At 39.9% G+C, this 27517-nt stretch overlaps 1 protein-coding gene across 1 annotated transcript in view; it reads left to right on the top strand.

The window, feature by feature from the left end:
* Positions 1-17259: 17259 nt before the first annotated feature.
* CPQ (carboxypeptidase Q) overlaps positions 17260-27517 on the top strand; it is a 434008-nt gene continuing 423750 nt past the window's right edge. Inside the window, exon 1 of the mRNA XM_054692097.1 lies at positions 17260-17339. Coding sequence (XP_054548072.1) covers positions 17301-17339 — 39 coding nt within the window. The 5' untranslated portion in view covers positions 17260-17300. The remainder of the gene's footprint in view (positions 17340-27517) is intronic.

The following is a 27517-nucleotide window of genomic DNA, read 5'->3' as shown; positions in this document are numbered from 1 at the left end:
CATCTAATAATACACTGTGTTTATGTAACCCAGTTGTCTCCAAAATGTGCTTTATTGCTGTTTATCCGGACTTGAATTTCATCCAGGACCATGTTTGCATCTGCCTGTTATGTCCCATAAGCCCCTTCTAATTTATCTCTGTGTTCGTGTCACAGATTTGTTGAAGAGACTGAGTCAGTTATACTTCATCCCTGACCTTCTCTAACAAGATACCTAGCTCTCATCTAATACACTTACTTTTTTAATTTTGAAATGATCCAAAATTTACAAAAAAGTTTTAGTCCAAATAATTTATTTTTCTTTTTTGAAGCATGTGTAATTTCCTGATATGATACCATCACACAGACATTTAAGTGGTGTTTCCTACAGAAAAGACATTCTCCCATGTAACAACACTATAAACCTCAAATCAACAAATTGTCGTTGATCCATCACTTCTCCTAATCCTCAGACCCCCTTTGAACTTCTCCACTTGCCCCAATAATCTTAGATGAAGGATCCCCTCAGAATAACATGTTGAGTTTTCATGTCATATTTCTTTAGTCTCCTTTGATATGGAACATTTTTCAGTCTTTCCTTCACTTTCATAATCTTGACATCTGTGGAGGTTAGAGACTAGTTGTTTTGTAGAATGACCTCCATTTATTTTTTCTGGTGCGTCTTCATGACTAGTTAGATTCAGATAATGCATCTTTGGCAGAAGATGCACCACATCAGAGCGGATACTGTGTTCTTCCCATCAGGGACCATAAAATTTATGCTTATCTGTCCATTTCTGATGATGTCAGCATAGCCCATCCATTAAGGAGACATCTGTTTTCTCTCAGTACACAGATACTCAAGTGTACAGAGCTAGGGAATGTGTGTGTGTGCATGCACACACTTTTACATTTATCTGTCTATCTGTCCACTTACCCACCCACTCATCCAACCATCTATCCATCCAATCCATTTGAAAACTATGTGTTACATCATCTTCAATTCTAATCCAACTCCACGGGGTTCAATCTAGTTTTCCCCTTTCCTTATATTTAACTCCCTTCTCTATCAAGAAGATATCTAGCTCCTGTTGCCCTTAATATACTTACTTAATAATCCAACTGTATGAAATCAATCTCCCATCTGCCCTCCTTTTGGTTTTTTTTTTAAAGATTTATTTATGCATGCAAGAGCTGGGGTGTAGGCCAGAGGTCCAGGTGGTGAGAGGATTCACCAGAGACAGTGAGGAGCAGAACAGGTGGATTGACTGAAATACACTGCTGAGGGGAGCAGCTGGGGAGACACGAGAGGTCTGCTGTGCCATGTGGGTTACCTCCCTGGCTGGGGATCGAACTCATGCTGCAGTGGCTGCAGATAACTTCATAGTACTGAGACTTAACCCCTTGCACCACCAGGGAGACCTCCATCTGCCCTCCTTGTACCACATGGACTCCAACATTTCCCCTTGGGCTTGCTCTGTTCATCCCATTTAAGCCCTTCCATCTCATACTGTACCACCCTTCTGTGTGAGCATCCTCTTTACCCCATTAAGCCTCCAACACACCATGGCAGCAACCCCAACCCCACTCCCAATATGAATGACTCCTCATTCAGGTCATCCTTTGACTCAGGACAGAACCACCCTGCTGTGTCCTCCTTTCTGCTCAGGTTTCAATGTCTCAATTCCTTCACAAGAATTACATCCCTGTGAAGAAGGGATACCCTTCTCACCTTGCTCTGTCTACAACACCCCACATGGAGTCAGCTTCTCACAGGGAGACTTGCTTCACCCTACTTTGCTTTTAACACCTCACACCAAGCAGCTCATTTACATAAACACTCCTCACCTTTCTAGGGGCACCCCCTCCCACCACCCTGCCTGTGTCAAGGTTACTTTCTGTGTGGATTCCCTTCCCACTCCGACTTCAGTACCCTGTATGGGGCCACCACAGCTTACTATCCCTGAGGACCCATCACACACACACATACACACACACACACATACACACTCACACTTTTCTTGCTTACTCCAGCTAATGATTTTTGTACAAATTGTTCAGGAAGGAGGAAAGAAGGGATAGAAAAGAGGGACCCTAATTGACTCTGGAGCAAGAGGTTTCTAGCACTTAACTACTAACCTCCTGTACAACCAATGTTCCAGACTCCAGATCCACTCCTTTGTTACTGGCTGAATAGAATGTGTCTAATGGTGATTTCACAAACACCATACATTTCTTTTCTGTGGGTATTTATTTTAGGGGGGGAGGGATGAAGGGAGGGAGGGAAGGAGGAAGGAAAATATTCTTATTGTTCTTTCCCAAAGGATTTGTTGAGGAGACATGCCAGTTGGCTAATAATTAGTAGGGCACTGTATTTGTTTGCAAGGGATACCAGAACAAAGCACCACATTCTGAGGGGATTAAATGACAGAAATTTATTTCCACACAATTCTGGAGGCTAGAAGTATGAAAAAAAAGATGTCAGCTTGGCTTTTTCTGGGACCTCTTCCTTGGTGTGTAGACAGTTGTCCTGCCCCTGTGCTTTACATCTACTCCCTCTTCAGATCTGTGTCCTGATTTCCATTTCCAATAAGAATATTGGGAGTCTTGGGCCTCCCTGGTGGCGCAAGGGGTTAAGCACCACACTATGAAGCAATCCGCAGCCTCTGCAGCACGAGTTCAATCCCCGGTCAGCCAGGGAGAAACCCACATGGCGAAGCAGACCTCTCCTGTCTTGCTCGCTGCTCCCCTCAGCAGTGTATTTCAGTCAGTCTGCCTGTTCTGTTCCTTACTCTGTCTCTGGTGAATCCTCTCACCCCCACATCTCTGTCCTGTACCCCAGTTCCTGTATGCATAAATGAATTAATAAAGATTTATTTATTTATTTATACAAGAACCAGGGTACAGGCCAGATGCTCAGGAGGGTGAGAGGATTCACCAGAGACAGAGCAGGGAACAGAACAGGCAGACTGACTGAAATACACTGCTGAGGGGAGCAGCGGGCACGACAGGAGAGGTCTGCCGCACCTTGTGGGACCCTCGCCGGCCGGCCGGGATCGAACTGGCGCTGCAGAGGCTACGGACAGCTTCACAGCGCTGCACTCAACCGTCTGCACCACCAGTGGAGGCCCCCAAATGACCTTATTTAAACATAATTACTGCTTTAAAGATTCTTTTTCAAATATAGTCATATTCTGAAGGGGGTTAGGATTTCAACATGATTGAGGGAACATGATTGAGCCCATAATGGGTATGTCCTCCCATAAGGCTAACAAGTACTACATTCTTCCTTGTGTGGCTAGTGTGTCCTAATACAGATTTTTAGGACTTTCTTATTTGAATGACCTATCTCTTATTAAAAGCATGTTCTTTCTTATTCTTTCCTATCAAAAATTCCTATTACCAAATGTGGGGAAAATAGCTTGAATATTTTGGTGGACTACAGAGGAGAGTTTTCACCTGTGGGTTTCCTTGACAACTTAAAGTTAAAAGCAATGATATCAAAAGATAGTGAATATGTATTTCCTCTGAACTTTCCAGATTCACTAGAGGGCCCACTGAAGGAGACAAAATGACTCAGTGGCTCTTGCTGATGTTTCCAGATGTCTAGCTTAGGGGTCCTCGCTGGGAGCAGTCGTTGGAAATACTGACCCAGGGCATGGAAAGGGTGAAACCAGCGTTTTTGGAATGACCACATTCAGGGTGAAACTGAAGTCTAAGGCCAGGTTTTGTGTACCATTAAGTGTCAATCCAAATAGATCACCTGGCCGAAGTAAAGATAAGGAATGAGAGCAAGCGGGTTTACAGTGGAAAGTACAAAGTAGAAACCTGTTCAATTTTCTGAACCACTGGAACATAACTGTAGGGACTGTTGATAGAGCCTCATCAGCCCTGCTCATGAGGTTGCTGCTGGGTAACCAAACGAAGGCAGATAATGTATAAATAAGGACACTCATGATGGTAAATGACAGGAACAGTAAGTCAAATGAGCTTAAATCAAAAATGGGAATTTATGGTATATGCAGCTGAAAAGGAAGAAACCTAGTTTTAGACCAAATTGAATCTTGGGGTTCAAATGGTATCAGTACGTTCCATCTGATATCTCAACTTGTCTCTCTCTTTGATTTGGCTAGATTCCTTCCACCCCCGCCACCATATACTATTCTTCTAGGATTAGGAAGAATGTTCTCAAATGGGCAACTTCCACTTTCATCCATTTGTCCAGAAGAATTCTCTCTCTTCCAATGTCTGTATTAAATTTTAAGGATGACTCTGGACCAATTTGGTCATATGCCATTCATACACCAATCACAGAGTCAGGAAGAATGTGTAATCTGAGTATCATTCTGGGCCTGGTGGGAGTGGACAGATATATAATAGAATCATGTGAAAAGGGAAATAAAGTGCTGTTACTAGAAAAAGGGAGAAGATGTGCATGGTGGGTAACATCATACATCCATTAAGGACACGTAGACCAAAACCCGGGAGTAAACACGTTTTCCATGCCCAGGACATTGCCTGTGCTAAAATATACTATATGCTATGTTTTCTCTGCATGCAGAAAAATGACTCTGAAGACTAGATCTGAGGATTCCATAAGACAAGAGTTTCTTGTTAGAACACTGGCCTCCTTCTGAGGTAGGCTTTTTCTCTATCTGCTAAACCAATGTCCACTCAGCAAACTTTTACTTGTCATTGTTTTTTTAAATTATAATTCAAGACACACCTCTGGATTGCCTTAATGTGATGTAAATAAATGGAATCAAATCAAAGTTATTAAGAGTCTGCTATGTGTCTATGTGTGAGATATTATGTGTGATATATTTTTCCTTGTTGAATGAGGCACAGTTCCTGCTCGCAAGAAATGTAATGGCTAGGGAATAACAGTCAAATGTGGTAGAGACTTAAAATCATATTCCTGTTTATTCTGTACTCCTACTAGCAAAGGAATCCCCCAAAACTTAGTTGTATATATGGCTGCCAAATTAGAAGATACTTTCCCCAACACCTTTGTGATTGGATTTGGCTATGAAGTTATGTTTTAGCCTATCAGGTGTAAGCAAGAAAAGACATGTAACTTCCAGTCTATCACAGCAAAATTGAAGCAATTTCCTATACATCTCCCTTCTACTTCTTCTGTCTCCCTTCTTATAGATTGGAATGTGCAGATATGGTGCTGGGGGGATAGCTTCAACCATGGGATAAGAACCACATTCTAGTTGCCTATCTCAAGGTGGGTTCTTATCTCTATTCTCCAAGGAAAGTAGAATGCTAATCTGTTGTTGATGCATAGAAGAAAACCTACTTCGCTGACAGAATGAATGCCTTAAAGAATTAAAGCTTATATCTCTCCAGAAAACCCCCTTGAATTTGTTGGAGGATGTTGGAACAAGAAGATAGAAGGGACATGATGACCACATGGACCACAGCCTCCTACACATTCTAGACAGCTTGTGCGCATCTGGACAATATGAGAGAGAAATTAATGTTAATATTTTTGGAGTCAATATATTTTGTGGTGTCTTTTATACAGCAGATTAGCCTTTTGCCCATCTACTTTATGCCAATAGGAGAGAGAGCACTGCTGTGGGACTCAAGAGGCTTGGGTTCAAAGAGCTGTGTGATGTGGGGCCAGTTGGTCTCAATCTGAGAAGATAAATAAGAGCATTTTGGGTATTGTATTTGGCACAATCCTTCACCAGGGGAGGCCATCTGGGCCATGCAACAGCTGCAGACACAGGCAGAACAACTCCAAAGCAATGCAAGAAGGGCTTTTTCCATTTGCCTCCTGCTCAACTTTGTCCTGGCCCATTTTGGGGTAAATGCTCCTTTTTTCATGAACAAAAAATTCAAGCTTCTAAGTAGTAAAGTGGATGTAGAAAAGAACTGTGAAGACAAACACAAATTCGTAAAATGCAGGCCTTTCTTCCGGGAGATACAGCATTCCCTAAGGAATGCTGTGGTTGCCAGCAGAAGGGCTATTAGTAGGCATCTTAAAGGGAATGCTGCATTCTGGGTCCTACTGGATTTTAGATTCTCTCCAATATGTTAACTTTGAAGCACCCAAATCTTCCTTCTCATTATTCTTTTTTTTTTAAAGATTTTATTTATTTTTGCATAGAAGAACTGGGTTGTAGGCCAGAGATAGGGGTCAGAGGGTGAGAAGATTCACCAGAGACAGAGTGGGGAGCAGAACAGGCAGATTGACTGAAATACACTGCTGAGGGGAGCAGCGGGCGAGACAGGAGAGGTCTGCTGTGCTATGTGAGTTACCTCCCTGGCCAGGGAACAACTCAGGCCATTGTAGTGTAGAGCTGAGACTCAACCCCTAGGCCACAAGAGCGGCCCTACCTTCTCATTATTCTTATAGGTGATAGTGCACTAGATGTATCCAGCAGTGGAGAGTCCAAGCTGGCATTGATGCCCAAAATACAAAGACCATAGGCAATGTCACATGCTATTCTTGTAACCAGCTATAAGGTAGAGATGTTATAGATGAGAAAACTGTGTTGAGAATGTTAAATAATTCAGGGAAGATCACAGAGTATTAAATGATTATCTGAATATGTAACTGATTACCTCCCACCCTCTAAAAACTGAGTAAAGTGAGGGCTGATTGCCAGCCAAAGTTAGGGGAATAAAGGCCAAGAAGCAAGAAGCACTGCACAGAGCGGAGAACCACAGCAGTTTAGAGTTGAAGATTAGCTTTGGACCATGTGGTTAATACTAGAAGCTACGTCTTTTCATGCTCTCTCTCTCTCTCTCTCACTCTCTCTCTCCTTAAAAGAAATAATTTATTTATTTTATTGTCTTACTTTGTTCACACCATGCAACTGATAAAGGCCTGACATCAAAGATCTACAAAGAGCTGACGCAACTCAACAAAACAAACATCCCAATCAAAAAATGGGCAGAATAGCTAAAAAGAAGTTTCTCCAAACAAGAAATACAAATGGCCAACAAGCATATGAAAAAATGTTTGACATCACTTGAAGTCAGGGAAATGTAAATCAAAACCACAATGAGATACCACCTCACACAAATGCAAATGGCCCATATTAAGAAACTAGCAGCAACAAATGCTGAGAGGATGTGGAGAAAAAGAACTCTCTTACACTATTGGTGGGAATGCAAACTGGTCCAGCCACTATGGAAAGCCGTGTGGAGGATCCGCAAAATACTAAAAATGGATCTACCATATATATGACCCAGCAATTCCGCTCTTAGGAATCTACCCAAAGTACACAAAAACACTAATTCAAAAGGAAATCTGCACCCCTACGTTACTGTAGCACTATTTATAGTAGCTAAGATATAGAAGCTATGTCTTTTGAGAATTAGTCTAGTTGTTATTTTACTGCAATAAGAAATCACTGTGAAGTCAGATAAAGCAGTTAGATACTTTCCTCACTTTGGAGAAAACCCATGATCTTGTCTTTTCTACTTCTAATACCACCACCACTTGTCACAGGAACAGCACAGAGAGGTACAGAATAGGGGCATGGCACGATACTCATTGCCCAGGGTTTTCCCATCAGCTTAGAGATCTTTTAGCACAAGTCACTGATACTTCCTTGGTTTTCTCTCCTCTTCCACACCCCTGTGTTCAAGGGTTCCTGTACTAGCCAGCCCTGCAGGGAGACAAGAACAGTGCCAGTGAACAGGGAATGCCCACTTCATTTTCTCTCTCCTGTGAGGCAGAGAACACAAGGCAGCTCTGTCATTTCTAGGCTTGCCACTACCCTCCTTCAGGCAAAGACTCAACTTTAATAAAGGTTTAACTTCAATCTATCAGTCTGATAAGGTAAGTTTCAATGTGAAAGTAATAAAAGTATTTCTAGACAAATTGGTAATTTCATACAAGAAAAAAGAAAAAAAAACATATCCAACTCATCACACAGAGACAACCATTATTAACAATTTGATATATTTCATGTTTTCCATGATTATTTTATACAATTATAATCATATAAAACTTTTTAATGCTCTAGTTTTAAAATTATAGCAGAAGCTTTTTTTAAAACTGTTTTAATCATTGTGAACATAGACTATTACACAGAAATTAACATTTTGTCTACTTAATATCTTTGTTTTAGGGTATGTATGACAAGCATATATTTATATAATTAAAACATTTTATATGGCCTTGTACTGAGCTTTTAAATTTAAAATTATATGTTGATATTTTCACATCATATAAATTACTTATAAAGCTAATATTTAATTGCTGCATAATATTTTACTATGTGAATGTACCAAACATGAACTATCCTGCTATTATGATTCATCTGATCTATTGACTGTTAATGAATCTGCTATACTTTTATACTTCATTTCCTTAGAATAGATTTCTAGAAGTGCATTACTGGGTCAAAGATTTCCAGATTTCTAGAAGTGCATAAATGGATCCAAAAGTGTGACAAAGACTGACAGCTGTTCAGCAAACCCAATATCCCTCCTTACTCATGCACAACTAGACTACATTTCCCAGCTTACTGTGAAACGTGCCCACACCACTAGCCAGAGGAATGTGAGCTAGCTCCTTCCAGGCCTGTCCATGAATACACTCTCCTTTGTAATCTTTCCTGTTTACAAAATGACCCTGGACTTCTGCACTGAATCTGGCCAAGGATCCCTTAATTTCCAGATTACTGAATAAATTACTGTATACAATATCATATCCTCTCTCTCTCTCTCTCTCTCTCTCTCTTAAACACACACACACACACACACACACACACACACACACACACACACACACACCCCTGAGACCTGAAACAGTTCAGGAAAATCACATGAATAAGAAATAAACTTCTGTTTTTTGAGCCATTATTCTACATTTTGAGGTTGATGTTTCAGCAACTAATTACCCCAACTAATAAAAATAGACATTATAAATTATTTTTACATTTTTTTATTTTTTGTGTGTATTTTAAAACCACTTCCAGAAGGTATTGCTAATGTGTAGTCTCATCTTCAATATATGACAAAGTCCACAACATTGTTAGTGCTAAAATATCTTTGTCACCTTGTATGAGAAGATTTATTGTCATTAAAATTTGATTACTAGTGAAATTGAATATTTTTCTGTTTATGAGTTATTTGCATTTCATAATGTTTTTCAAATATGGAAATTGTATGTTTTTTTTCCAAAGCATTCAAATATATCTTTTTTTTTCTGTGATGCATTTCATTGTTCTAATCTACATGTTTATAGAACACTTGGAATTAACACTCTATTAACTTGAAGAATCAGTTTTAATTTTTTGGCTAAAAATTTAGGGATCTCAAACTGTGACTCTATTTAAAAGGTAGTGGAATAGCTCATGTCGAATGAGACCAAGGAAGGGGAGGGGAGGACAATTCAACCAAATCCTGCAATTCTGGGAAAAATAAATTGTTAACCAGATAATTGTGGAATAGCACATTCAAAATAAATATCAAGCAATTCCTTTGAAACTCTAGTGTTGGAAAACAGGGCGACCAGCTGGTATATTCTATATTTATTTAGTTTTAGGGAGTATAATTTGGCTGCAATTCACTATAAGTAGCATTATAGTGGAGTTTAGTTCAAGTCCAAATCATACATTGGCTTTGGCTTACTTGACATATGTTACCATCTTGGGTTTCTTAGATGAGCTGAATGTCCTATTTCAAACATGGTCTCCACCCTAGTGCTTTCTCTCCTGGGAATGGAGGAGTGGATAATGACTAGGATTCTGGAATTATAATTCATTCCCCTATACTTACTTTTACCTCTCTGTTCTTACATGACTCTGCAAGTCACCTTTGCTGTATTCTCATATTTAGCCTGGTTAGTTTGGTCTCACCTATTATTTGGATTTAAACCATAAGTATTTATTATTATTATTTTTTAAGATTTTTTTTTTATTTTATACATACAAGAGCTGGGGTGTAGGCCAGAGGTGCGGGGGTAGGAGGATTCACTAGAGACAAAGTGGGGAGCAAACAGGAGGATTGACTGAAATACACTGCGGAGGGGATCAGCAGGCAAGACAGGAGAGGTCTGCTGTGCCATGTGGGTCACCTTTCTGGCTGGCAATCGATAGAACTCAGTGCTGCAGTAGCTGCAGATAGCTTCACAGTGCTGACACTTAACTTCTCGTGCCACCAGGGAGGCCCCTTCACCATAAGTATTTTTTGAGCATACCTACTATATGTCAGATGCTTTCTAAGTGCTGGGACTACAATAGCAAAAAGGGGAAAAGAGTCAAAATCCTTGCCTTTGAGGAATTTTCAGATAGTATACAATAAATAGAATAAATATTACCTCACAGTATGTTGGGAAATAAAAAATAAAGCATGATAAGGGTGATTGGGAGTTCTGGGAGAGGCAGGCTGGTTGCCGCTGTAAATAGGTGGTCAGGGTAATTTTCCTAGAAGATATGAGATTTGAGAAAAACTTCGAAAGAAGTGAGTGAGGAGAAGAGGCAAAGAAGTGCAAAGTCCCTAATGTAGGCGTGTTTAAAGAGTAGCAAGTAGGAAGGCAGTATGGCTGGGACGAGTGGTCTTGGGGAAGGGAGGAAGTGGTGGAGGAGACCTCACACCACAGCTGTAGCCATTATAACCACATTGGCACTTTGAGTACAAAGTGAAGCCACTGGAAGACTTTGAACAGAAGACTGACGTTATCTGACATTCACTCTAAAAGGTTTTGTCCCCATTACCTGTTGTTACATAATAAATCTCTCCAAACCTTAGTGACTTAAAACATTTTATCTCTCGAGAGGTTCTATGACTTGCCTGACCTTATTTGGGCAGTTAGTTCTTCCTTGAGGGTTTTCAGTCAGATGGCAGTTGATGTGGCTGAATGGCATCCTCTCAGGCCTTGAGCCTGACACCCACATGTGTTTTTTCCATGTGGCTTGGGTTTCTCAAGCTGTGTGTGTGTGTGTATTCCAAAGATGAGCATTCTGAGAGAATCAAGTGACAGTTGCGAGGCCCCTTATCACTAACTGTGAATGTTCCAGATTGCAAATTCTGCTTCCTTCTACTGTTCAAGCAAATCTCTGAGCTCAACCCAGATTCATAAGAGGTATTTTAGACCCCAACTCTTATTGGGAAATGGTAAGTTTATATTTCATTGAAGGTAATATTGTGATTATCTCTGGAAAATATAATATGCCTCAGGGTCCCTCTAGCTGCTATGATGAGAATAGATTGGTGGAGAGGGGCAAGGTTGGGGAACACAAGTGCCAAAGGCAGAACTGTCTAAGATGTTAGCAATAATCTAAGCTAGAGATGATGGTGGTGTGGACCAGAATGACAGTGGTAGAGATACTACAAAGTAGTCAGATTCTGGATTTATTTTGAAGGTAGAGCGTCATTATTTGCTGATTTCTTGGAGTACTCTATGAATGGTCTCTAAGTTTTAAAATTTTTATTTTCTTCATTTTAAAATGCTATGTATAGCACTGATTATAAGAATCCCAAAGTAGAGACTTCTCAACTGTCCATCAACAGTGGAATGGTTAAATATGTTGTAATACATGAACATAATGGAAAACTATACAGCAATGAGCATGAATTAACCATATCATAAATTTTTCAGATATATTTAAAACCATTTAAAATTTTTAATTGTGTTGAAAAAACATGTGTACATGTTAAGTGTACAAGTTAAGTGCACTAACAAATAGTGTTAGGTAGATTCACATTGTGTGCAACAGAGCCCCAGAACTTTTTCATACTGAAAAAGTGAAAAACTACATTATATTAAACAAGTCCCATTTCCCTGTTTTTCTAGCACCAGGCAACCACCATTCTACTTTATGTTTCTCTGAATTTGACTACTTTAGAATCCTTGTATAAGTGGAATGAAGTTCATGGTAGAGTATGTGACAGGATTCCTTCTATTTTTAACACTGAATAACATCTTTTATTTACTTACCACATACTGTTTGTTTATCCTCAGTGGCCATTTGGGTTGCTTCTATCTTTTTGGACTCTTATGAACAACACTGCTATGAATATAAGTGCCCAAATATTTCTTTGAAATTCTTCTTTCATATTTTTTGTATGTATATCTAGACACCGTCAAAGGTAAAAGAATATATAATCTCTCTTCGGTAGTTTCTATGTTAGAGCTTTCCCACTTGTGTGGGGAATGAAATATAGGTATGTGGAGATATGGATTCTACTCAACCTTTGGGATGGTCAAGCCAGGCTTGGGGACCCTGACACGCCTAAAATGAGATACTTCAATCCTTCTTTCCATTGTGCTTTACAGGTGCCATTTTTCTCTGTGTGTTGTGATATGTGAAAGGCTGGAAAGTCAGTAATGAGAAATACTAAGAAGCGACTCCTAGCTCATTGAAGAGTTCCACTAATAGAGAATTACTACTAAATCTTGTTAGTAACCCAATTTCCTGGGATGTCCAAGAGAGGCCTTTAGGGAGGAAAAGTAAAGCGAAACGGTTTCCAGGGAAGGCTACCTGATTTTGAATGTCTCTAATCATTAGCCAATTGTTTTGGGAAATACTAAAGAAAAAAGGACAATGTTCTGTGCATCAGTTTCTTCATCTAGGATAGGTAGAACGTTCTCACAAGCCACACAGTTTTGTGAGAATTAAATTGGATTAGCTCAGTGCTTAGTACAGAGTAAGTGGTCAAGAAATGTTACTATTATTAACATTGAGTACCACTGAGTAACACTTATTTAGTACCAAATTTGAGTGCTAGAATTGTTAGGAATTTTTACAAAGTTTATTCAATCTAATCCTCAAAGCCGCTTTTATTATTTCCCAAGTTATAGATGAGAAAGTTAATGCTTTTGGAGGTTAAATGATTTGTCCATGGCTACCTGGCTAAAAAAAATGACAGAGCCAAACTTTAACTTCTGTGACATGTAAAGTATAGCCTTCGAATGTTTTTGCCTATATACTCCTGGGTACAAATGAAAAAAACCCAAACATTTACTTCCAAAGTTATCATTGTAAGTTTAATAGTCACAAAGAATAAAATTCCTAATATGTTATAAATATTTGTAGTTCAAAATAATAGTTATATTACTCTTCTAGATGTATCCATGGGATTTAAATTCCACAAGGACTGGCTACTTATCATCATCCACTTAAAAAACTACCTGCAAAAACTCTTCTTTAATAGTCAGAAATGTATTATCATCCCTTTACTCCTATGAAATTGTTTCTCCACCTCTGTGCCCCTCAACCAGGATTTTATCCCCCTGGTTTTTATGCTTCAAAATATTTTGTCGATTGCCCTATAATACTTCTCCACAATAAAAAATACACATGTAAATTTAACTTAAAAATTTTCCTGTTGCCATAAGGTCTTGTGTTAAAAAGTTTTTTCTCTGAATTATCATTATAATTACCAGGATTGTGTAATTTATTAAAACATAAGAATATTACTATTTAATAAATAGCTATTAAATGTATATGTAAGTTACTACAAATGAATCCTTATGAGATAGATGGGGTCACAATCATTTATGAAAATCTAATTCAAGAAGCTGAGTACCTTGGCTTGGCTTTTGGGATATCTTCCCCCTTGGGGCAATATATTTTCAAGAGATGTGGGATGTGTCAGAGAAATTCTTTCTTTTGGAAAGTGGAAGAAAGGCAATTATAAAAGGTAACTCTCAAGCAAATAAATTTTTGGAAGGAGGCAATATGACCTTGGAGGTTGTAGATCTTGAAATTAGTGCCTTAAAACTCTCCATGCCTGTTTGCCCTTGGAAAGTCCTTGAGTACCAAGTGGACCACACACTCCAGTTTATGTCTATTGGCCTAGTGTCCCATCACTCTCTAAGCACCTCAATTTGGATGATATTATTGGTCACTCAATCAAGTACCCCTTCTGGCTCAGGATTTATGAGGCTCTTCTTTTCAAAAACAGATCAGTCTTACTGAACTTTCTCCTTTTCCCCACAGGTCTCTGCTCCCAAACTTATTTTCTGCTCATACTTCCCATCTCAGCTTAGACCTCTAGGCACCTTGCCTGGGCTTTGCCCACTACTCTCTGCTCCACTAACTTTGGTGCCCTGCCAGCAGTGGTGTGCCGGACCCAGCTGAGGTTGTTTCTCCAAGTAGATTGCTCACACCACTTCCCAGCAACAGCGTTGTGTGACAGCATGTGGCACACTTTTTGTAATGTGTGTGACACCACGTGGTCATCCCCAAATTGGCCATGGTGGGAATATTTACAGCACAGAAACAGGTAAATGTATAAATAAATACTTTATTTTCTTTTAAAGATTTATTTATTTATACATACAAGAGCTGGGTTACAGGACAGAGATGTGGAGGGTGAAAGGATTCACTAGAGACAGAGTGGGGAACAGAACAGGCAGACTGACTGAAATACACTGCTGAGGGGAGCAGCGGGCGAGACAGGAGAGGTCTGCCGCACCATGTGGGTTGCTCTCTGGCCGGCCAGGGATCAAACTCGTGCTGCAGAGGTTGCGGATTGCTTCATAGTGCGGTGCTTAACCCCTTGTGCCACCAGGGAGGCCCTTAATGCTTTATTTTTTAACACTGGTTGGTGAATATCTATCAGCACAACATTAACCCCCTCCTATATTTTCATAATACTCTTAACACTACTTATTTCTTCATTCATTCAGTGAATGTTTACCCACTGCCTACTATGTATCAGATGCCATACTAGTTATTGAGGATAAAAAAGATGGGAAAATAAAAATGTCTCTGTCATCATAGAGTTCACAGTTTTGAGAAAGGTAGACTCACTTTAGACAAATGTTTACATAAATAAAAAGTAATAATCATATTTGTATGTAATAAAGTATATGTAATTATATTTATATTTAATATATGAAATATATAATTAAGAATAAAAAATGCTTTACAAATTTATAACATGGTATTAGACCTCATCTGGAGAGGTTTTCCTGAGCTAAAATCTGAAGGACAAATTTGGGTTGAGGAAGGAACAAGGTGCAGGAACAGGATTCCTGCAAAATGCACTGTGACCAGAGAGAACAATGGAAAGAAGAAAGGATAACTAAAGGTGAACCTGGAAGTTCAGTGGCAGATGCAGCTGAAGAGTTTTGGAGATTTGGAAGCCCTTTAAGGGGTTTTGAATTTATCCTAAGAGTAGTAGAAAGTTGTTGAAGTGTTTTCAGCTAGAAGAGCACATGGTGTAGTGAAAGATCAGCACAGCATGGTGGTTAGATTGCCAAGCCTGAAATGCTGACTCTGCCATTTTACAGCATCTTACTGGTAACTTCTCTGTGCCTCAGTTTCTTCAAGCGTTGAGTGGTGATAAAATAATACTCCATAAGGCTGTTTATGAGACTGTAAACTGCTCAGAATAAGCATTTCAAAAATGCCATGGAAATGCTTATTCTATTAAATAAATAAAAACATCTTTATTAAGTTAACTGAATATAGCAAGTGACCTGTGTTCCAGTAGGCATATAGAGATAACCAAATTACAGATAACATGAAGTACACAGAAAAGACAGTGTTATACAAAGAGGAGAATGAGCTTTGTTGCCAGTGGTACATATAAATAGAATCAAAGGCAGAGAGGATGTTACGGTTGGACAGAGCAGCAATAAGAGCTGTGTAGATAACACAAGTGCCACTGTACTCAAGAGGCTTAAAGATAGGAAGCAGACATGAATGAAAACCAATGGGGTGGGGGGGAATACAGTAAAGATTCAAGTAAGGAATGATTAATTTCAAATGAAAAACAAATGTGGGGTTTTATGGAGGAGGGTCCAGCATCCTGGTTGTGCGCCTGGGCTCAGGAATGAGTCCAGTTCAGTTTAGAACACTTTGTACCTTGTTAAATTATATGACTTGACTTCTCTATTCCTTAAAGTTCTCTCTGTAAAATGGGATAATAATAGTAATAATAACTAGCTCATAGTTGATGGTTTAGAAAGATGTAAGGTCTTAGCATAAAGCACTCAATAAATCTTATTAACATCACATTGTGAGTTGAACCTTGAGTGAGAAGTGCTTTGATCAGCTCTAAAGGGGTAAGAAAAGAAATGGCTCAGAAGTGGAGAAGTATCTACACATTTAAAGAACAGCAAGTCAGTGCCATTTAAAGTATGGTCATCGATGCCAATCTGTGAATTGTTTTTACTGTTCCACTAGAAGATATGATATTGACAGCAAACATTTAGAAATTAAATTACTGTAATTTTATACTTGTTATCTGGTAATAAAAACTGAAGCTTATAGCTTTTATGTCCTTATTTGTTTTTTCTAGCAAGTTGTTAGCTGCATTTTACAAAAATAGTCCATGACTGACAGCAAATAATAAATAAAAACTTGTCCTTTACCTCAGAGAGTTTGAGAAAAAAAAAATTTAGTGGAGCTGGATAGGTCATTCTGTCAAGGATGACAACTGTGAGGAACTTCTAGGAATATTGTATACCTCAGTTCATACTTGATTTGGTGGGCAACTGGTGTTAATGAAAGTTTAGAGAGATTGTTAACTGAGAGTTATGCAAATGTAGGTAAATAAGCTTAGAGATTGTTAATTGAGGCTTAAGTATATGTTGGCAAATGAAGGTTGCAGAGTTTTTGAGTTTTTTTTTTAATGAACATGTGCTTTTTCTTTTAATTAAAATTTTTTTTTTTTCCTGGCTAAGAAGAGAGGCCTGAATTCCTACGTATTTCACACAGGCAAGTGCTTGTCTTTGGTCAGAGTGTGGTTAAACAAAGGAGTTCAAACTTAGCAAAACATAAAACGTTGAAAATACTGAGCACACACTCCATGGCCAGCAAAACGCATGCACCTAGTTAAGAGATGCCAGGTACTCACAGGTGACTCCTTTTCTTTTTGGCCACTCTCATATAATTAATGCGAAACTGAAGAGAAATGCCCGCTGATAGCCCATGTGGGTCATCTCCTTTCCTATTCACCACGACTGCTTTTCTTCTGAGAGTCCAGCCTCCATCCTGGGAGCTTAGCCTTGGGCGACCTTTAATGGCTCTCAAAGCCAGGGGTTCCCAGACTCCCTGCTGTGAGGACTTGGTTGGGGGGGGGGGGCTCAGAGCCACACCAACCTCTTACCCGTTTTCTTTTCAGCTTCAGAGCCCCCTCCTTCCCTACCTGCTCTGCCAGCTGCCACGGTGGAAAACCTGGACCCTCAAGGGTCCTGATAGGCCTGAGCGAGGCTACAGCTTCTGAATCACCCCGGGGCCCAGAAGCCCTGGTCGGCGAAACTCCAGGGTGAGGGGGCGCTGCCACAGTCCTCCTGTCCTCTCCCTCCTCCCTCCCCCAACCCCACCCCACCCCACCCCACCCGTCCCATGGTTCCATCATAAAGAAGCAAGGGCACAGGCACAGGGCCCGAAAATGGCACTCCATTTTCTCACAGGAACCAGAATCCAGAAGGTGAGGCGTCATCCAGTTAACCTGTGGCCCTCAGACCGCCCGAATCCCGGCCAGTCAGTGGAGGTGGCCACCCCGCCCCTGGCCTAGCCTGCGGGGTCAGCGCCCCAGAGCAGGCCGCGCGCCCCGCCAGCGCCGCCCCGCCTTTCCGCCCGCGGCGCAGTGGGCAGGGCCACGGTCACCCGGCGGCGGGAAGGGGCTCTGTCGCTTCGGGGTGTGGCCACCGCTACCCTGAGGCTGGGCTGCCCGCTGGGCCCGCGCCTCACCGCCGCCATCGCAGCCCCAGCCGCCGGAACAGGTGCGTTCTCCGCCCACCGGCTGTGCCCGCGGGTGGCCGGGCGGAGGCCCCGGCCTCTCCAGGCGGCTGGCGGAGGTCGGGGCGGGCCCCGGGGGTGGGGGAATGAACTTCCTAAATCGTTCATTTGTAGGAGCTGTTGACGGACGGGGCTGAGACAACGCCGGAAGACAGGTTTCCGTGCGAGGGAGGCTCCGGGCCCAGAAGTGGGGAAGCCTTGTGGGCTGCGGGACCCAGGGTGCTGCCTGCGCGGACCAGGCGCCCCCGCCATGGTGGCCTCCGCATCCCGCTCATCCCAGGGCCAGCCGCAGGCTGACCAGGGACTTCCCTCTCCCCGCATTTGGACAGATTCTTGGTTGCCCTGACCCTCCTGCGTGCTTTATCTGGCTTCCTGGAGGGTCTTTTGGCTTTTTACCTTGTACTTTGACTTTTGGTGTGCACGTTTAAGCCCCACTCAAGCAGACTCTGATTTACCTTGTACTTGGACTTTTGGGGTGCACGTTTAAGTCCCACTCAAGCAGACTCTGATTTACCTTGTACTTGGACTTTTGGGGTGCACGTTTAAGCCCTACTCACACTCTAAGCCCCACTCAAGCAGACTCTGATTTGCTATGTACTCAGTCTACAGTAAGCACTGGAATGATTGAATGGGTACCTATGAAGTTGAATAAGTGAATTAGTATATATGAAGTAGAGTTGAATGAAGGAATACACGAACAGATATAAACACACAATAAGTGGAGACACATGCTTACAATGCTTGTCTTCTAGTAGTTTCTTCAAAAGTTGTGTGACTCTTCCAGTATTGTAAATGGAATCAGTGTTGTGTCTGCTGAAAAGATGTTCTCTGCTGTTTTCAAAGGAAATAATCACCAGAATCACCCCACTGCCTCATATTTCCATTTTAGGTAGATTTTGATATATGTGTTGCTTAAAACAAAATATTTCTAGGTATTTTATTTTCTACTTTAGACTTTAGAGAATCACTTTCGCTGTAATATTATTTAATATATTTCTGAAAGATAAGGGAGAACTTAAAGATAGAACTGCATGACTCTACTTTTAGTAACTTGCTGGTAAAACAGGGATTGCTTCAATTCAGGATAATGAAGAATCTCTTCTGTTTATCTGAGATAGGTGCTGCCTGACTTTTGGGTGACTGAAGAAGGCTGGATATAGTCCAGAGAGAAAGAGAGAGAGATTTGTCTATGTGCAGACATTGTGGAAGTTACAGTTGAAGCTGCTTTAATAGATGGCCGCTGCATCAGTTGTAGATTTTCAGATCCCAGTTCCAGAAAAACTGGGTGACTTTGCACTTGTCACTTGATTTCCTTAGGTCTCAATTTCCTAAACTCTGAGATAAAGGAGGTTAGGTGTTACCCCTCCTAACTTACAATATTCTCTTTTATCAATGGTAGAAGATCAAATTGCAGGTGACTTTATGGAGTTCAGCTCATGTGAGCTGCTCTGCTTGGGATTCTGTAGAACTTGCCCCTACTTTCTTTGCAAATTGCACCTCATTCCTTTTCTTCTCCATAACTTCTGTGAAAGGACCTCAGAGCTCAAAATGAGAATAATAGACTGTGGGCTTGGTGGGGAGAAAGTAGGGCAAGATTTTATTCTGCATTGTCACAGGCTCCCAGTCCTGAGTCTAACTTGTTTCCAATGCAGCCCAGCTTGACAATACCATATATTTCTAGTATATCCAGGGAATTGTATCACTATTAATTTGCATGAATTTGAGATTAGTTATCATAGATCACATTATATCGGAGCTAGAAGGACCTTGGAGATTTTAAAAAGGCACTTAAAAAGTCATTTTATGTACATATTAAAATATTTTTTGCATGCTACATTTAACAAACACAAAGACCCAAATGTGTTAAGTGAAATAAAATTAATGTTACCTACTTCAGTTATCACCAGTCTGTTGGGAGAAGTGGAGCCAAAGGTGGTACATGCTGGGAAAAAACTGACTTTCTTGGACTCTTTTCCAAGGAGCCAGTTATGGGGTCATGTGTTGTTCATTTTTGAAGAACAAACCACTCCTTCACCTTTTTAGGGACATCACCCCCATCTTCACAGGGATGAGAGTTCAGGCACCAGAATGATTTCCAGCATGTCATGAATCTGACTTCCTCATTAGGAGGCTGGTGGGAACAAGGGGTAGAGTTAAGCAGCCATACTTGGCTTACAACTGAACATATGTGTGCTCCTGCTCTCGTACTTTTCTGGCTTCGACTTGTACCTGTTATCTCAGCTCAGATGGCACTGTTAGAAGGACAGGTCGATCAATTAGGACATATAGGCCAATTAATCCTCTCATTCTCTCTGTCTCTGTCCCTTTCTCCCTCTTCTCATTCCCCTTGTAAATAAACTTTTTTCTCTCTCCACATCTGCTTTTGGGTCTTGTCCAGAGTTCTTAAGCATGGGTGATGACTCATACCCAGGTCACCCTGCTTCCCCCTGGGCTGGTCCTGTAACATTCAGGCACAAAATATAACAAACCTGATATATATGGGGCACTGACTTTGTACCAAACACTGTTATGTTTACTCATTTACTTATTGTCCCATGTTACCCTCACTGTAAGTCTAAGAGCTCTTGTAATACCTATTCAATCTTCCTAATTATAAGCAATGCTTAGAAAATGGAAATCAGGTACTCATAACATGGGCAGATGAAGTTAGGTTTTCAGAAAAATAATCTTCACTAGGAAAGTCAGTAATATCAGAGAGTGTGGTATCTGTGTGTGTTCGTGTGTGTGTGTGTGTGTGTGTGTGTGTGTGTGTGTAGACACATACTTAGGGCATTGTGGATAAGTGCATTAAGATGGCAGCCTAGAGATGGGATGGTTAAGATTACTGAGAATTGGTTATATAATTTTGAAAAGTATTGAATTCTGTTGGGACTCTGATACTTTGACCTAGATGCATATGCCTCCTAATTTTACTCATGTTCATATTTACCTGTTCAGGGAGTATAAAATGGGTAGGATTACAGCTGTCATCCATGAGTGGCCCTTAAGGCCTTTGAAGTACGTTCCAAGCAATGTTGTTTCTTGGGCTAACTTCATGTCCTTGGTTACCTCCTTCTTTGTCTGATTGACAACTCCTAATGCAGACAAAGTCCACTGCCTCCATCACTGTAATTCAGGGACAAGAACACAAGATGAGTTTCTAGCACACTTATAATTAATTGACAAGAGCAAAGGAGGGAAAGAGAAGCCCATAAAATAAGTAGAAAATTATTTTGTTTCTTTGTCAGTCAAGTTTAGCTTCTTGGGAGGCAGAGACCAATTGCTGCTACCGGAAAAACTGAGAGCAGAACGCCAGTTTAAGTTAGGAGGCTGCAATTTTCTACCCTGAAGGCTGCTGCTATAGAATAGACCTTCCCATTTCTCACAATATTATGAAAAAAAACATTAAAGCAACAATTTTTATTACTTGCCCTGGAGCTAGAGCTTTAAAATGTACTTTCTTCTCCTCAACCCTCCCTAAACCACTTAGCTTTTAAAAACAAACATCCCATTTATATGTTTGCTACAGTCATATTATTAGTCCTTTTTCTTTATTCCTGGGTCCTGTTTCTTTAATACAGCTAAGTAGTATGACAGATGCTCTTCTAGGTCGCTGGCATTTCTTTAGATATTCAGCACTTATTAATTTCAGTAACCATTATTGAGTGTGTATTATGTGCTGATAAAGATGATTGAAATACTGAGTGTAAGTAGAAAAGTAACCCATTCACAAATAATTACACGATAGGGTGATGTGGAAGTAGTTAGCCACTCATTTTTCCAGGGAGGAAGTGTGGTTGGGGCTGAGGAAGACTTCATAGATCAGGTGAATTTTGAAGTGGATATTGAAACCTAAAGGCCAGGAAGTGGAGTGACAGCATTCCAAGCAGGGAGAATTACATGGGGAATTAAAATGGGATGAGAATGAGCACTACACTGCAGGGAGAGATGGGGGTGGTGGAGGTTTTGTGTGGTGGTAGAAGAATGGTCTTGTGAGGCTGAGGCCAGAGAATGCAGGTCCTTGAAGGCCATGTTGTTTAGAGTTTATCACAGCCTAGATAATATTTTTTAAGAGGTTTTTTTTTTTTTTTAAGCCAAATTTTTAAGCAGAGGAGGGCTATCATTGGATTTTTTTTAGAAAATAGCTCCAGAAATAATGTTTTTGAGGAACTGACCAGGGAAGAGTCAGGAGGCCAGAACAAATAAGAATGTTGTTGCTACAGTCCAAATGAAATAGAATAAGGATCTAGGCTATGTAGCTTTGAGAGATATTCGGAACACAGAGGAGAGGGTTTAATAGCTAGCTGGATATGGGAAATAAGGTTGAAAATTATTCTGAGGTTTTTTGAGTTGAGTGAGTGAACTGAGATGTCATTAACAAGGATAATAAATATAAGATAAGGGAAAGGTTTTGGGAGAAAGAAAGTGAATGAAATAAAGGTAACTGGAATGCCTAGGGAGGATCCCCAGGATGCAGCCTTGACTGCAGCTGTGCTATGATGTCATGCAGTAGACACCTGCCAGACTTCATGACAGGCCCTCAGTCTAAAGAGACAGCAATTTGACAAACCATGTTAAAAGGAGGAAACAATCATCTTAGATTTGATTAATAACCGTTACATCATATTTCGGGTGAGTTTCCTAAAAATTCTAATTCTTATGTGAGGTCCAGTGAAAGAAATAGATTGAATACTTAAGCAGTGAGGGAGTATTATAAGCTACCAAGAGAAACTGAAATAAAGCACCACAGACAGAAGTGCCTCAAAGCAGCAAAGATAAGTAAATGGCAGGAGAGTGGCAGAGAGGATGATTCCAAAAGATATAAGTATAGGCAGATTTGGAATACAGAGGAGAAATTTGAGCCTGCTCTTCCAAATCATTGTATTTCTTTAATGGTAAGAACACCACAAGCTTTGATTTCTCGTCTGATTCAATTTGTCAGGAAGAGACAAATGAGAGATTGTTCAGAGGTGCTGGGCAGAGAGTTTGATCTTATTTTTCAGAGAAAGTATTGGGAGATTTTGAACTAAGGGAAAAATAATAGAGGCACAGTAAGAAAAAATGAAAAGGATAATGATTAGGAGGAATTTTCAGAACATTTGATGAATAACACATAGTTTCTAACAAAGAAAAAGGCAGATGATGTAGTTTTCTCTTAGTGTTGTGATATTAGACTTGCTTGGAAAAAAAAGAATATGTTAGCATAGCACCTTTTATTTAAAAAGAATTATTTTACATTAGATTGTTACATGAACCCTCAAAAGAAGATGTGGCCAGCCTCCATTATCTTTCTCGTATAAACTAAACTCTGATTATTAAGGAGACTGTAGGTTACCTCAGGTCCCATGACTGGCAGGAATGCAAGCCTCTGACGTTTACCTGTTGTATCAAAGCCTTGCTTTGCTTGGAAACTAACCTTTTATAGTGTGTCTCTGCCAACTTCTCCCCACTGTGTCATATTATGAAAATGTAAAAGTGAAGCAGACACTGTTGCAAGGCCAACAAAAAAAGGTCTCTGGGGAGGAGGCAGTGACAGAGAGGATCCTTTGCACCTCTCTGATACATGTGGTAGGGATGATGGTGAAGGGTTGTATAATAGAGGGGATTTCTATGAAGATCAAATGACATTTTCACTGCGATTGGAGAGTCTACAATATAAAGCAATCTTATGATTGAATCTTCTAAGAAGGAAATAACTCTTTTGTAATGTGAAACAATCATCCCTTAATATAGTGTCTGGATAAATCCAGACTTCCAAATACGGGATTCACTTAATGCAAGAAAGTTACATTCATATTATATGTGAAGACTTCTAATTTGAGTAACAAATATGAAGAGGGAGATCTGGAGCTGTATTCCCCAGTCATTAGAGGCAATATAAAACATTTTGAGCATGGTGATTTGCAGTGAAATCCTTCTAGTTACCTTTATTGCTTATGAAGACCTATAACTAGAACATTAATTTGGGCAAAGCTCAGCTGGAAAATAGGCAGATGGGTCCAACAATGGCACTGCCATTGGTCTGATGGTGGGACCTTGAAGAGAAAGTCCTCAATGTAAATCCACCACATACTGTACTGATGCAAGGAGACCAGAAACTGTTATGGGCCTTAAACCCTTCATCTTTATTTTTTAAAGATATGCTTATTTATGCTATAAGAACTGGGATACAGGCCAGAGGTATGTGTGTGTGTGGGGGGAGGGGGTGAGAAGATTAACCAGAGTCAGAGTGGGGAACGGAACAGGCAGATCTATTGAAATACACTGCTGAGGGGAGCAGTGGGTGAGACAGGAGAGGTCTGCTGTGCCATGTGGGTACCTCCCTGGCTGGCCAGGGATTGAATTCATGCTGCAGAGACTGTGGATAGCTTCACAGTGCTGTGCTTAACCCCTTGTGCCAATAGGGAGGCCTTCTACATCTTTATAAAGTAGAACCAAGTATAATGCAAGGCAAAAACTAGATCTAGAGGTATTTTGTATTGCTAAAAGATAAATGCTCTAAGAAAGGCAGAAGAATTATGACTTTTTCAGTGAGTCAAACATTTAAAAATACTTATCCTCAAAATAGATAATGGAGATGGTCAGAAGCATGATAAAATTATCAAAATAATTTGTAAGAGGCCTTATGGTCTGTCATTTATGTGATAAATCATGTATACAAAAGCCAAATGATAACACTCAAAAGATGAATGGTAAAATTTGAATAATAAATGAGGTTGATGAATTCATAAAGATGAATAAGGATAGAGGAGGTTTCCATAATATATCATTAACACTAATCAAATAATTTAATCATTAACAGCCATACATCACTAAAGACATCGATATGTTCTGAAAAATGTCATTATTCAATTTTGTCATAATGTCAAACTTGGACAGTATAGCTTACTACAACCCTAGGATGGTATAGCCTACTGTAAACCTAGATCATGTGGTAGATCTATTTTTAATATTTTAAGAAACCTCTATACTATTTATTTTCCATAGGGCCTAGACCCTTCCACATCCCCACCAAGTGTACAAGAATTTCTATTTCTCTCTAACCTTGCCAACACTTGCTCCTGGTTTTATTGATATGGGCCATTTTCACAGGTATGAGGTGGTATTTTGTTGTAGTTTTGGTTGGCATTTCCCTGATGATAAATGATGTTGAATAATTTTTCATGTGCCTGTTGGCCATCTGTACATCTTCTTTGGAGAAGTGTCTATTTAGCTCTTCTGTCCAATCTTTGATTGGGTTGTTGTTTTTGTTAAATTACATGACTTTTTGTAGATCTTGGATTTTAGTTCCTTGTTGGATGTATTATGTGCAAATATTATTTTCTCCCATTTGGTAGGATGTCTTTCTGTTTCAATGATAATTTCTTATGCTGTGCAGAAGCATTTTAGTTTAATGTAGTTCCATTGCTTTTGAATCCCTTGCCGGTGGAGTCAAGTCTCCAAAGACATATCTGAAGCCAGAGTATTTTGCCACATTTTTTCTATGGATTTTATGATTTCAGGTCTTACACCCAAGTCTTTAATCTATTTCTGAGCTATGTTTTTTTGTATGGTGTGAAATAGTGGTCTAGTTTAATTCTTTTGCATATGGCTGTCCAATTTTTTTCATACTAACACAATTTTTCTATTACTATCTTTGAACAGACTCTCCTTTCTCTATTGTATACTCATGGCTCTTTGTCATAGATTGTCCACATAATTGAGGGTTTATTTCTGGGCTCTAAGTACCATTCTGTTGATCTGTATATTTTTATTCTAGTGCCATATCATTTAGATTGCTATAGCTTTGAAGTATAGTTTGACATCTGGAAGATGATACCTCCATTCATCTTTTTATTTTTCAAAACCAGAAAGCTCTTTTTGTTTTTGTCTCTTCAGCGTCTTTTCTGGTTACATATAAATTTCAATAATATTTATTCTATTTCTTTGAAGAATGCCGTTGAAATTTTGATAGGCATTGCATTAAATCTGTATATTGCTTTGGGTAAGATGGCCATTTTAACAATGTTAATTCTTCCAATCATTAATAAATTGTCCAGTGCTACCTGGGGTAGGTGCTGAATATTTCTGTTCCCCCCTGCCTAATCCTTTCTATCATTGCCTTAGTCAAACCCCTTTTTGTCTCTTGCTTGGTCAGAGAGAATCTTATTAATCATCTTATCTTCCATGCTGCCTCAAGATTTGGATCAGAGCCTGGATCATAATACTTCCTTTCTTAAAAGGCCTACATTTTAAGATTTTGTCTGTGTAATAAAGTCTGAATTCCTAATAAGGCATTTACGGTACTTAAAGCTCAGGCATTGAGAGTGTGTGTGTGTGTGTGTGTGTGTGTGCGTGCTTTCTTTCTTGGTAATTTCACCTACTATATTAGTTTGTTAGAGATGCCAAGATAAATTGCCACAGGTTGGGTGGCTTGAACATCAGAAATTAATTTTCTCACAATTCTGGATGCTGGAAGTCAAAGATCAAGATGTCAGCAGATATGGTTTCTTCTGAGATTTCTTACCTTCAGTTGCTAATGACCATCTTGTCACTGTTTCTTCAGTCTTTTTTTTTTTTTTTTTTGCACACACATCCCTGGTGTCTCTGTGTACTCACATTTCCTTTTACAAGGACACCAGTCAAATTGTATTAGGACCCATCCATATGGCTTCATCTTAACTTTACTATCTCTTTAATGGTCCTATCTACAATACACGTTCTGAGGTAATGGGGGGTTAAGTCTTTAACATCCAGCTTTTGAGGAGAACATCATTCAGCCCGTAAAAGTCACTCCACTCCTTCACATATTCTGTGCTCACAAGTGGACATCACATTGTGTCATTGAGTGCCCATCCCGCATGGCCTGGGGACATTTTTAAAATGCTAATTCCTGGGTCCTAGTCTGTAACTCTAAATTATTAAGTCTGAAATGGGAGTGGGGATGCATTTGGGGTGTGTACATATGTGTGCATGTGTGTTTAAATTTTTCCCCAGTAATTTATAATACCTCATATTCTCTAGACTTTATACCATGTCTGGGGAACATATTATAAATGTTCATACCTTTACTCATGGCTTTTCTTTAATTAGATATAACCATCCTAATCAACAACTATGAAGGTTCATTAATCCTAGGCTAGATGAAATACCCTCTTCTCTGTTAGTTCTTCTTTATTCTCTCTGTTGATATTCTGGTAATACATTTTCACTGTTTTATTATAAGTACTTGAGAATTTATATCCTTTTGTATGACAGTCATTTGCCTTCCTCTTTCACTAGCTTCCTGAGGCCAAGGGTGACATATTCTTTATTTCTCCTGCATATCTGAAACAGTTGCAGTTGCTCTGAGCATATTATGTAATTATGTAGGTAGTATGAATAAATTAATGAATTCATTGATAAGTGCTAATAATTTTCTTAGAATTTCTTACACAGTGGAGGCCATTGTGTGAAATGACTGTCAAAATTCTTGAATTAAATATTCTTGAAATGATATACAAACAATATTCTTTTTTTTTTTTAAGATTTATTTATTTATTTATTTATACAAGCACGGGGTACAGTCAGAAGCGCGGGAGGGTGAGAGAATTCACCAGAGCCAGAGCGGGGAGCAGAACAGGCAGAAGGACCGAAGTACACTGCTGAGGGGAGCAGCGGGCGGCAGGAGAGGTCTGTGTGCCATGTGGGACCCTCCTCTGGTGGCCGGGGATTGAACCGGCGCTGCAGAGGCTGCGGGCAGCTTCGCAACCCAGCGCTCAACCGCTGCGCCACCGGGGAGGCCCACAAACAATATTCTTAATATTTATTTCCAATTTAGAATTTAATCATTTAAAATTTACTTTGAAGAGTATAGTTGATAATAGAGGACAGTATGAAGGCATCATA

The sequence above is a fragment of the Talpa occidentalis genome, unplaced genomic scaffold (genome assembly GCF_014898055.3).
Source record: "Talpa occidentalis isolate TD23 unplaced genomic scaffold, MPIMG_talOcc4v2.1, whole genome shotgun sequence".
NCBI lineage: Eukaryota > Metazoa > Chordata > Mammalia > Eulipotyphla > Talpidae > Talpa > Talpa occidentalis.
The sequence above is the reverse complement of the archived record's forward strand: the minus strand, read 5'-3'. Positions and strand labels throughout refer to the sequence as shown.